This window comes from Bos javanicus, chromosome 7 (genome assembly GCF_032452875.1).
Source record: "Bos javanicus breed banteng chromosome 7, ARS-OSU_banteng_1.0, whole genome shotgun sequence".
NCBI classification, from domain to species: domain Eukaryota; kingdom Metazoa; phylum Chordata; class Mammalia; order Artiodactyla; family Bovidae; genus Bos; species Bos javanicus.
The window spans coordinates 81022344-81034647 of NC_083874.1; the positions used below are offsets into that span (position 1 = coordinate 81022344).

At 34.8% G+C, this 12304-nt stretch overlaps 1 protein-coding gene across 8 annotated transcripts in view; it reads right to left on the bottom strand.

Annotated features, from left to right (window-relative positions):
- SSBP2 (single stranded DNA binding protein 2) overlaps window positions 1-12304 on the bottom strand; it is a 311687-nt gene that overhangs the window by 35412 nt on the left and 263971 nt on the right. For 5 of the 8 annotated variants that reach the window (XM_061424315.1, XM_061424313.1, XM_061424311.1 and 2 more), the window contains 2 exons: window positions 10687-10778; window positions 5176-5224 (listed from right to left, as the gene is read on the bottom strand). In XM_061424315.1, the coding sequence (XP_061280299.1) occupies window positions 5176-5224; window positions 10687-10778 (141 nt within the window). The remainder of the gene's footprint in view (window positions 1-5175; window positions 5225-10686; window positions 10779-12304) is intronic. The other 3 variants (XM_061424314.1, XM_061424316.1, XM_061424310.1) reach the window with 1 other exon arrangement.

A 12304-nucleotide genomic window follows, 5' to 3' on the forward strand; every position in this document is an offset into this window, starting at 1 on the left:
AGTTATACACACACATATGTTTATTCTTTTACAGATTCTTTTCTCATATAAGTTATCACACAATACTGAGTAGAGTTTTCTTGGTATATGGTAGGTCCTTGTTGATTATCTATCTTGTATATAGTAGCATGTATATGTTATTCTCAAGCTCTTGATTTATCCATCCCTTCCACATTCTCCCACTTTGGGAATCATAAGTTTGTTTTCAATATCTGGCAATCTGTTTCTATTTTGAAAATAAGTTGATTTGTATCATTTAAAAAATCAGATTCCACATATGGGTGATATCATATGATATTTTTCTTTGTCTGATTTAGCATGTTAATCTCTAGATCCATTCATGTTGCCACAAATGTCATTATTTCACTCATTCTTTTTTTTTTTTTTAATGGCTGAGTAATATACCGTTGGAGAAGGCAATGGCACCCCACTCCAGTACTCTTGCCTGGAAAATGCCATGGACGGAGGAGACTGGAAGGCTGCAGTCCATGGGGTCGCTGAGGGTCGGACACGACTGAGCGACTTCACTTTCACTTTTCACTTTCATGCATTGGAGAAGGAAATGGCAACCCACTCCAGTGTTCTTGCCTGGAGAATCCCAGGGACTGGGGAGACTGGTAGGCTGCCATCTGTGGGGTTGCACAGAGTTGGACACGACTGAAGTGACTTAGCAGCAGCAGCAGCAATATACCATTGTAAAAAACTGAAGGCAGGAGAAGGAGGGAACCACAGAGGATGAGAGGGCTGGATGGCATCACCAACTCAATGGACATGAGTTTGGGTAAACTCTGGGAGTTGGTGATGGACAGGGAGGCCTGGCATGCTGTAGTCCATGGAGTCATAAAAAAGTCAGACATGACTGAGCGACTGAACTGAACATACCATTTATACACAGCACATCATCTTTATCCATTCATCTTTTGATGGACACTTAGGTTGCTTCCATGTCTTGGCTAATTGTAAACAGAGCTGCAGCGTGTACTCCTGGTTTTAATATGGATAGATAAAGACACAGATGTGTGTGGCTATAGGTATGTGTGTATGTATATATATGTATCTGTATCTGTTGGTTGAGATGGCTAGAAGTTAGGTCACACCAATGGGTTCTAAATACCACTCTCCACTAAAAGGAACCAAGGACCCATATATAAATGGCTGTTATCAGGGTTAAGGCTGGGAAAATATGAGCTTCAAAATGCTCAAAGCATAACAGGGATATGTCAAAAGGACAAATGACCCAACTTGAAGGGGTTCTAACTGGACAAATCTGACATGATTTTATTTAAAAAGCAAAACCTTTGCACAAAGTAGAATCCACAAGTACATCAGATATATACGAATGATTGGAGAAGAAAGAAAAACTCATCTAGTAAAGAATCAAGTAATAAGCAGAGAAGGAAAGACAGAATTAGAAAATAGCCATTTGGCAACCAACATAGTGAAAAGATAATTCAGGACAGAATTATCAATGGATACAAAAAGCAGAGGATTAAAGTACGATCTTTATGGCAGTGTTGAAGTATGTCTCACAAGCAGATAATTACAAAGGGAAAAACAATCATTTAACAGTGGAGAAACGTAACAAGCACCGCCTTAACTAAGTGACTGAAGTTAACGTAAGTAACACAAATAATAGACAATTACCACCACACACCTCCTGAAATGATGCACTGAGAAAAACCCAAAGTTACTTCTGGGGATTCCTGACAAATATATATAACCTGAATCTAATTGTGAGGAGACATCCACCAAGACCAAATTATGGGACACTGTACAAAATAACTGGCTTGTGGTCAACAAAACTCCAAGGTTAAAAAAGACAAAGGAACTGTTCCAGGTTAAAGGAGACAAAGGACTTGACAAATGAATGCAACGAGTGAATGGGGATTTTCTTTTGTTACAAAAGACACTGTAGGGACAACTGGTGGAATCAAAATAAGGTGTGCAGATCAGAAAACAGATTACATCAATATTAATTTTAAAATGTTGATCCTTATACTGTGAAAGATAGTCTCTTCGTTTTTAGGAAACAAAGTCCTTAAAAGAAAAAAAAGTATATAAAACATATTTGGAAACAGCAAAAGCAAAGCAGCCAACCTTTAGCACGCTACCCTGAGGAGCCCTGGGCATACTGTACTGACACAAAATGAAAACTATTTGTAATTTTAAATACAGACAAAAAGCCCAAAGAACTTGGAATTCAAAATAATAAAGGTAAATTGTCACTACAGTATAATCTATGGTAAGCAGGGGGAAAAAAAATCCCTCTTGAATACTTTTGCTTTGTTTCATGTAAGCCTTATGTTTTTGCTAGAAAGTCATCACTTGCCTATGGTTTTTTCTTCTCATAAACAACCGTATTTCGGAGGAATGCTTTTCCTTTCAGTGCTCAGGATGATGACTCCTTTCTCTTTGTGAAGAGAAAACGATAGGTGTTCTCACAACTTTTCCCTATCCCATCAAATTCTTTGAGGGTAGGAAAACACATATGTGGTACACATTAATCACATTAGCAGGAATTGCTTTCAACTTGATTACGTGCCTACATGTGTGCTAGCCAAACGCCCACTTTGGAGTGGTTGTTGGACAGTGGTTTGATATGCACAGCTCCTTCTCTTAACTCCTAGTGTTTCTCGGGATCTAAAATAACGCAGAGCTGCTGACCTGATATGGTGAGTTCTTCTATCCACACTGCTTGGCTCTGTGAAATCCTGAAGGGTGTCTTTGGTATAGAAAGTCCCCTAAATATGAATGAGTTCTGTTCTGTGAGTACGTGTGTAAGTCCAATTTGTTGTAAGTCCAATAAAGTTAGCCTAGGTACCCAAACTGACATAATTGGCTAAATAGTGTTGTACTGTAATAGGTTTATAATACTTTTCACACAAATAATACATAAAAAAACAAACACAAAATAAACATTTTTGATCTCACACTGTAGTACCTTGAAAAGTACAGTAGTATAGTACAACAGCTGGCACTTCTTAGCAGTACCACCTACATCACGGCTGCTTTTATGCCAGCTTCTGGACATCCTGGACTTGAAATCAAGATACCGTATGACTGTACTCTACACAGTACTGTAAAGTACACAAGAGCACAGCCGCTTGTGGGGGACACAAGCAGGTGACAATATACACCAGACACGTGAACTAACTTACATGACTGGACACGTGAACACATGTTTGTATCTTTGAAAGTTTGCAACTCGAAGGTTCATATGTCAGGGACTGACTGTACTTTAAAAAATCGTAAGAAAGTACAACTCTTTGCTCATCTCTGCCTCTATCTAATACTCTTTACTCGGATAACACACTTGCTAGGTACAATGTACCGCCTTCAGTATCAGTCCTTCCTTGGTGGCTTTTAGAGGATAGGGTCTCTGGTTAAGAGTACAGGAGGCGCTGGGGAAGGTGGGCAGTGGTGGGTGTGAGCTCACTCCTGCCCTGCAGTGTAGGGATGGCTGGCTAAGTGGGCACTGAGGAAGGAGAGAGGTCTTTTTGCTTTTAGGTAGGAAAGCTTACTAGTGGAGGTGGGTCATCAATTGTGCTTTTTAATCCTGTTTCACCAGATGTGCAGATAATAGAAATATGCTCCAGATTCTGACAACAGGAAGACTGGCAGAGTTTCTACCGTTATTAAAAAATTGTTTTCCTGTACCTTTGGGTATTTTAATGGGAAGTTCAAAGAAAGCATCTGAGCTGCCAGTTAGATGCCATTGTAAAGGGAAGTCTTAAAGTTTGAAAGGCACATAGAGCAAAAAGGAAATAGAAATGTGAAGTATTCAAAAGCATACACACAAATGAAAAGAAAACTGTGGAGTAAAGATAGTCATATATAACATAACCAGGTAAAAGAGTATAAGATCTGCTGAAATAGTGCACCGAAGACCCAAGCAGAAGCAACATCATCATTCTCTCCACCCCAAGCAATTTTATTTAATTATCAAACGTCATAGCTATTGAATCTAAGAGATAGGCAAGTAATACAGATTAAACATTTTCTCTAAAAATATGACAGTTACTTAATATGAGAAGTAAGTGATTTCTACTTTAGAACAGAAATAGATTCAGGATGATTCTGTCTATACCATCCACCAGGGAAGCCCAAGGATACTGGGGTGGGTAGCCTATCCCTTCTCCAGCAGATCTTGCACACCCAGGAATTGAACTGGAGTCTCCTGCCTTGCAGGTGGATTCTTTACCAGCTGAGCTACATGGGAAGTCCATACCATCCACACTTCACAAATTTACATTTTCTTAAAATTTAAATTAATGTTAAACATTGGATCAGTTTCATGTTTATTCAGAATTAAGGCCACTGCTAGTCAATGTAGGTACCTGCATATAAGCAAAAGGCATCCCTTCTGGGTAAATACTCCACAGACTTCACGACTGGAAACCAGCTATCTTCCGGTCTCCTGCTGACTCTGACTCAGGCATCTTTGTGCAGTGCACATACTACACAGATGTACGGAGGAGAACTCTCTCACATATGAACCCAAGGTTTCAAAAGTCAAGAAAGCTATTTCCTGGGTCAGTAGATTTAAAGTATTATTTTAAAGACTGAAAGCTTAAATTTTAACCTGTGCCTACATTTGTGACATTATTAAGAAACAAATATATTTATGCAGTCAAATCACAGCCACAAAATGATAAGGAAAACTCCCATGATGCCAGATACATAGATACAAGCCTAAGGACGGCAGTTTAGTCCATAGGCACAAGGCAAAGCTATACTTGTTTCCTGGAGCAGTGAGACAGCAAGCCTAGGTACAACTAGAACAGCAAACAGAATCATAATACCTGGTCATAATTGGGTTTATTTGGCAATTTAGTAATTACTATAGTTATTTTATAGGTGAATTCATTATATGATAGATTTTATGATAAATGTAGGCTACTGCAGTATTCTTTTTGCAATAAATCACACTATTCCTCTATTTTTGAATGTCCGTTAATCTACATAGAATGCATCTTTACCTTACATCTTGAAGTGAAACAAATCACATAACTTCAAGGATTATACATATTTTTCTAAGAACATATAAAAATACTTTTGAATTATTACTTAAAAAAGGTTAATATGACCAATTGTGGGGCTCTCAAAAGGAACAGATTTTTGTTGTTAACTGTTACAAAGCACAAAGAAAGTGAAAAAATATATATATGTACTCACTGAATTGGCATTTGTCGGGTTTGGCCAAGGTCTACCACCACCTGGGCCCCTACAAGACAATATGATAAATGAAATTTTAACTCATGCTCTGAATGTTTCACAATAAGCAACAACATCATAAAATACTAACATTTATAATTCAGTTACTATGCTGTTCTAGTTCAGCACTGCAATTACTCTTTATATTCTCATAGCTTTTTTAACTACTAAAATCCAAAAGCCTTATCATTCCCCAAACAGCTTTCTTTCCAAATCAAATTACTAGGTTCAGTTATTATAATAACCACTAAAAGTGGTAATCACCTATAGCAGTAAATATATATATACATATATTGAATCATTATAAGAATCTGCTTTTGGAGTAAAAATAACTAATTATGAGATAAATACAAACTATAAATGTGACATCAATATAAGTCCTTTCTGTATCATTCAAAATGAAATTGTAAAATACTATTATATATAAAATTATTGCTTGTATTAAGCTACAAATAAATGTATATAAAAGTTCCCTCCTCTTCAAAAAATTTGCATAGAATATCACATTACTTTATACATCTATATGTCAATCTATCTTTCAGTGCTGACAATTTAGTTACTATTAAACAAGGGGATCACATTTCTTGTTTTCATAATTGTAGTTCAAGACGGTGGTCAGAGTAAATCTTGGGGGGAAAAAACAGGAGGTAAGCTATGCCAACATATGTCAATACATTGCTTCATGTTAGGGTGGAGAAGCATGCTCCCTATTCTATAGCTTAAAGACATAATGATTTTAAAACAAAATTAATGCCTAGTTAAGTTAAAAAGTTCTCCTGTCCATATGCTTTTAGTATTAACTGCACCTGAATAAATACTGCCTGATGAGAAGGAGACTACTGTTAGCATGTCCTTTGTAATTAGGGTCACTCAAAACTCCTTTCCCTCTAATATCAATGAAAACACTGAGCTTTTTAATTAAAAAAAAAAAAAAAGTCCCCTGATTCTTACTCTATGGACCTTAAACCTAAAATTCTAAATGTTAGATAGAAATTGTCCAAGTTAGCTGTATTACCCATGTTTGGTTGGAATATTTAGAACTGTTTTGAGTATTATTTTGGGATTCCAAGGAATGCAAACAGCAGGGAAGGGCATGAGAAATTGTGTCCTTAGGCTCCATTAGGATGCCCAAGTACAATTTTACCCAATTCTGTTGGAGGAATAGAGGGGGAAATAAGATGTTGGAGTCAAAATACTGGTCAAAATATTATGCACAGCCAGAAGGTGAGGGACACATGTATTGTTTCTGGAAATAATTCCTCTCTAAGATGATGATGATGACTTTACAATTAGTTACTGGAGCACTTTAGAAAGGTGATTTTACATAGAGGATTCAATGTCTTAATGGGCAGAAACTGAGGTTAAGCACAGGATATATGTTGATCAAGTGAAATATTTGACTTGCTTGATGTTAAATAAAATACAGTGGAGAAATTAGGAAATACTTATCTTACAACAACATAACAATATATATATCCAAATCATGGCCAAAAATTGTTTGCAATGATATGCAGATAATTTCATAATTCTGAAGTATTATGTTTAAACAAGGACTGTGTGAATAAGATATATTAAATATAAAATAATTTTTACTTAAAATTTGCTTAATGTTAATATGTTAAACTAAATATTACTTAAACAAATAAATAAAAATTAAATGATTACGCTAAATTTATTCTAAGAACCATAAAATACCTTTTATGCATTTCAACTGTTTGACAAATACTAATGTCTCAGCTCACCATGTACTTCATAATAAATTGCATTTTACTGTAATGGGTTAAGTATTCATTTGGATAAGCTAAATTTCCCCTATCATTACCACTGTGTTAGAAAACACTTTAAGTTTTGCAAATACTATCAAATAAAGTGAGGGTTATAGTAGTGAGTAGTTCTATTAGAACAACTTCTTAAGTGCAGTAAGTTTTCTCTACTTTTGAGGGCCATCAGTATTATCAAGAGAATAATCTACAAACTATAGGTATTATTTTGAATGTAAATTTCTACATAAGTATAGTTTGAAGTAGAATCAGTTAATCTCATTTAAAAATAAAGAGAAAAATGAAGTTTAAAAGAATGTTGTTTACTTAGAGAGTTTTCAAGGCTGGTCTTCCTTTGTTTTTTGTTTTAACTGATTCTAACTGAACTCTCCTCTCTCTCCATTTCCTACTCATAAATACTACCTAGACCTCAAACCTAACGGACTCAGTTGTAGCTTGCTGCAATCTGCTTGTCCCAAATTACAATTCCTCTGCTATTCCCAAATAAACCCATCTTTTTAAGCTCGCAAAAAAAAAGTCTTTAATTTTTGGTAGGGTGTATGGATATGATGAAATGAAGGCAACCATGACTACCAAAGAGAAAAAAAATATCTTTTCTTCCATAATTCAGTCATTTCATTTCAAGATAATAACTATGTAAACCTTCTAATTCTATAGGGTATTATCTAGAACCTAAAGGGTCTAGATCCTTTGAAATTATTTGTCCTTTTAGTTCCTATAAAATACCAAGGGACACAAAGTTGAATTAGAAATGTTTTAAAATGCTGAATCTTACATTCTTTTTAAATTTGTAAAAATGTACTTTATTTAAAAATACAGTTTTCTTTTAAAAATCTATGATGCATTTGAAAACATTTACATTGTGGTTACAGTTTGTAAATTCTACTTTAAGTTACTGAAATTGATATTGAATTTTAATTCTAAATATATAGTACTAGCTATAGAAACACTAAAAAATAGGCTCTTATTTTAATTTTAGATGACACTGCATATGATTTACCCTGAGTTTATAGCATGGAAATATAAAAATCATACCAAAATAACCATTTTCTTTGGAGATGACCAGTATGTTTTTTAACAACAAAATAATCAAAATTTTGTTCCAAATGGTTTGGTTTCAGTAAGAGAGAAAGCTGCAGTTAGAATATGGTATTTCTTTACTTTCATGACCAGGGCTGGGTATTTTTTACTATCATTACATTTTGCTATCAAATAATGAAAAGTGACAAACTAAAGAAACCTCATCCAGCTATAGATCTCTGGTAGATCCCTCCTGATCCCAACACAAATGTCTAGACTATTAAAGACGTAGCCCAACGTGGTGCCTGTCGTTCAGTCCCTAAGGCATGCCCAGCTCTTTTGCCGCCCCCCAGACTGTAGCCCGCCAGACTGCTCTGTCCTTGGGATTTCCCAGGGAAGAATACTGGAGTGGGTTGTTATTTCCTTCTCCAGGGGATCTTCTTGAACCAGGGACTGAACCCGTGTCTTCTGCACTGGCAGGAGGCTTTTTTACCACTGAGCCACCAGGGAAGCCCTAGCCTAAGTAACACTAACTCTAATGCCCTTTCCTTTAATTTTTAATTTATCCAACATGTAAAATAATGACATGAAGAAAGTCATAATTTCAGTTAGAAATACTTACTTGCCATTACATAGTAAGATTTAATTTGTTTTAATGATAATTATGGAGTGAATTTCAATAAAATTTATTGAGTACAGTGGAGACAATAATACGGTTTATTTATGTCTCTTTAAATTCACTTTTGCTTTATTGGGGCCAAAATCAATAAAACAATGAGTCTCTCTGTTTAGATCGTCCATATTTCAGAACTTTCTCTGTTAGAGGGAAATATTCATCATAAATATTTCCTTAAAGGAATCCTAATTTATAGAAAACTTAAAATTATATAAGACCCCAAATAACAGTCAATAGTAATTAATGGAATGTCAATCTTTAAAGCTTAAGATTTCTTTAAAAGCAGGAAATTATACATATAGTAACATATAATAAAAACATTTTAAAATATCTGGATATATTAAAATAAGAAACCCAAACACCAACAGAAATAATCATTTGAAATTTTCAGCCATACTTTTAGTCTTCATAGTCTATGGAATTAAATACACCCATAAGTATGTTTAAATGTATGTGAGAAAGAAATTAGACAATTTTAAGCAGCTATCTGATTTCCAGTGGTCACATGAGAATGACTTTTCTTATACTAGCAAAACCAAGTTGATCTAAAGTCGACCACATCACTAATTATCATGATGAGTAATATACCAAATGATATTAGATACATTCTTAATATTTAATGAGAATTCTGGGTTGATCACAGCATTCAAAATGTATACTCCTTAACATCTATACATAGAATTCAAATTATCCTTTAGAAGCTATTTCACTTTAAAGTCAGAATTTTAGGTAAATTTTATATATATCTAAATCCTATTATTGAGAGTTTCAACTTTTGATATAAGCACAAAATATCACTCCTTTTTGTAGCAATCATTAATAAAGTTAAACCTTTGAAAGAATTTAAGAAAAGACTTCATGTCTATCCATTTTTACTTTAAAAGTAAAAAGATGGGATAGGAAAATCTGACCTACTTTTCTCCCCCTTGTTCTGTCGGTTTTAAGCCTGGTTGGTATCCACCTATTAACCTATTTTCTATTTTAGGCAAAACTGCTTTCCATGAAAATGGTTCCAGAAACTTAAACAAATCCCTATGGACATCAAACGAAGCTTACCTCAGTATATTTTCAATGCCATTAAATGATGGCAGAGTCGTGTAGTCTGATAGATAAGTAACCAAAACATGGACTAATGGGGAATATGGAAATAGATGAGACTACCCAAGCCATAAACAGAACTCTTTCATTATTTCTGATAAATTTTCTTTAGGCCACATCATGGAATTGATCTTCTAATGAATTAATGAAGGCCATTAACAAGTTCTGGGTGTATATGGAACTTTGAGGGCAAGTAAGACAATGGAAAAGAAATTAAAACTCCTTAACAAATTGCATTCTATTGATTGATAGAAGTAACTGCTCTCCTTGGTTTTGAAAGGCCTTTACAGTAAAAAACAAAAACAAAAAAAGTCTATTAGTTTACTCCCTAAGTATATCTTGAATTTTCAAAAGAAATTATACTATGGAAAGTTCTTTAATAAAGAAGAAACTACTAGAAACTTCTTCCTGAGTTAACAGTGGTCCCAACAAAGCAAATATACATCTATCTTTAGGAAGGACATCTATAGGTATACATATTTCTAAAAGTTTAAAACTCATAGGAATCATACTGTATCTGTTACAATGAACAATATTCACTTGTCTACTTCTGGAGGGTTAAGTCATGGTCTTGGTGTCATCTCTTCATATTTTTGTATGGACTGCATGAGTACTATGTGCTTATTTACAAGAGATTCATTTTTATGATAAATAGAACATGAAAATCAGGCTAAAAGTTGGCATTTGAAATGGAAAAAAAAGGTTGCAAAGGAAGGCAGAAAAACAGAGAATATGTTGTGAAAACGAAGCAAACACCACAGTTCACATTTAGTTCATTTATACTGTCGTTTCATTTTACATTACAAAGAAATTTAGCTTAAATTGTGTTACAAATTGGTGTGACTTTAGAAGACAGAAAACAGAACAGTTTACAGGACAATATAGCATTTTGCTTACATGTTCATTCCAGGCATTCCGGGGCCACCTAAAGCATTCAGTGGGGGTCTCATTGCACCTCCATAGTTCTGTAATGATAACCAAGGGTCAGACTACCACAAAACAAAAAAACAAAACCAAAGAGGAGGGGGGAAAGAAAGAGAGCAGGTTAATGATTTCCCTACATAACTCCTGGTTGGATAAGGCCTGTGCAATTCATTCTCTGAAGGGTCCACTCTTGTACTTTTGCTTCTATTTAGCAGTTACATTGGTTTGTGTCTTTTTAAAACTATGTGAATATGTATGATCATTGGAGCATGTTAAATGATTAAGGTATATTTACAATTGTAATATTCAATTATCTTAATTTCTTGATATCTGTACAACAGTGAACTTTTTCAAGCAAGACATTTCATAAATCCCAAACTCTGTTTTTAAAGAAAAGACTAAGTCAATATGTTTGAAACTGTCAGAATCAGAAGAATTATGTAGTCTGAAAACAAACAGGTGAATCTAATATAAGCAAGCTGAATGTGAACTTCTGTCTGCAAAATAATATATTCCAGAAAAAAATGTACTAGTATACAAATCCTCAAAAATATACGAACACTAAAGTATACTTAAAATATGCACGTGTGAATTATGACTCGACAGACTTCTGTCAATATTTGAATGTTATGTGCATTCAAAAAATAAAAACATGTAATGTACATATCAGATTAGTTTCCATAAGGGCCAAAAGATTAATTTTAATATGATCATATTAATATATTGTAAACTATCAACTAGTATACTTCATGCTTGGCTTTCTGACATTACTATTCCTCCAACTTCTCTGACCATTCTTCAGTTTCCTTTGCTGATTCCTTTTATTTTGCCAACTCTTTAAATATTGCTTTTCTCCGAGTTCTAGCCACAGCATCCTTCTAAATAAATATGCATTTATGGGTAAACTTATCTGCTACCATTAGTTCAACAATTATTTATATGTTAGGAATCTCAAATCCATTTTGTCATGATGTCTCCCCTAAGCCCTTAGACAACTCACATGTTGAACTTCATATTGGTTGTTTCTATCTGGATACCATTTCACACTCAACATACCTAAAAGTCACCTCCATTTTCTCTTCTCACAGCTGCGTTCTTTATATTGCCTTCCTCAGTCAGTTCTGTGGCATCACCTTCTATACAGTAGTCTAGGCTAAGAACCTCTGGGAGCTCCTTGATGTTTCTTCCTTTTATTTCAATTTCCGTATCCAGTCAGTTACCAAGGTCTATTGATTCTACCTGTGAAATAGCTCTTGAAATACTGCTCCCTTCATATCACTCATCTCTGTCATTTACTGACACGACTGTACTCTCTTAGTTGGTCTCTCTGACTAAGCCTCTCCCCCTCCCAATCTATTCTCCATACTGACTCCAGAACTGTGCTTCTTAAACTCAGTCCTCTTTATGTTGCTTAAAAGCCATGATGACCCACACTGTCTATCAAATGAAGTCTTTCCTTCAGCATGGCCCTATGATGTTATTCACAGACCAGCCTTAGCTGCCCTCATTTCCTATCATATTTACTTTCTTCCCTTACCCCCACCTCCACCCTCCAGATTACTGAATTTCCTGTGGTTTAGAAACACGCAGT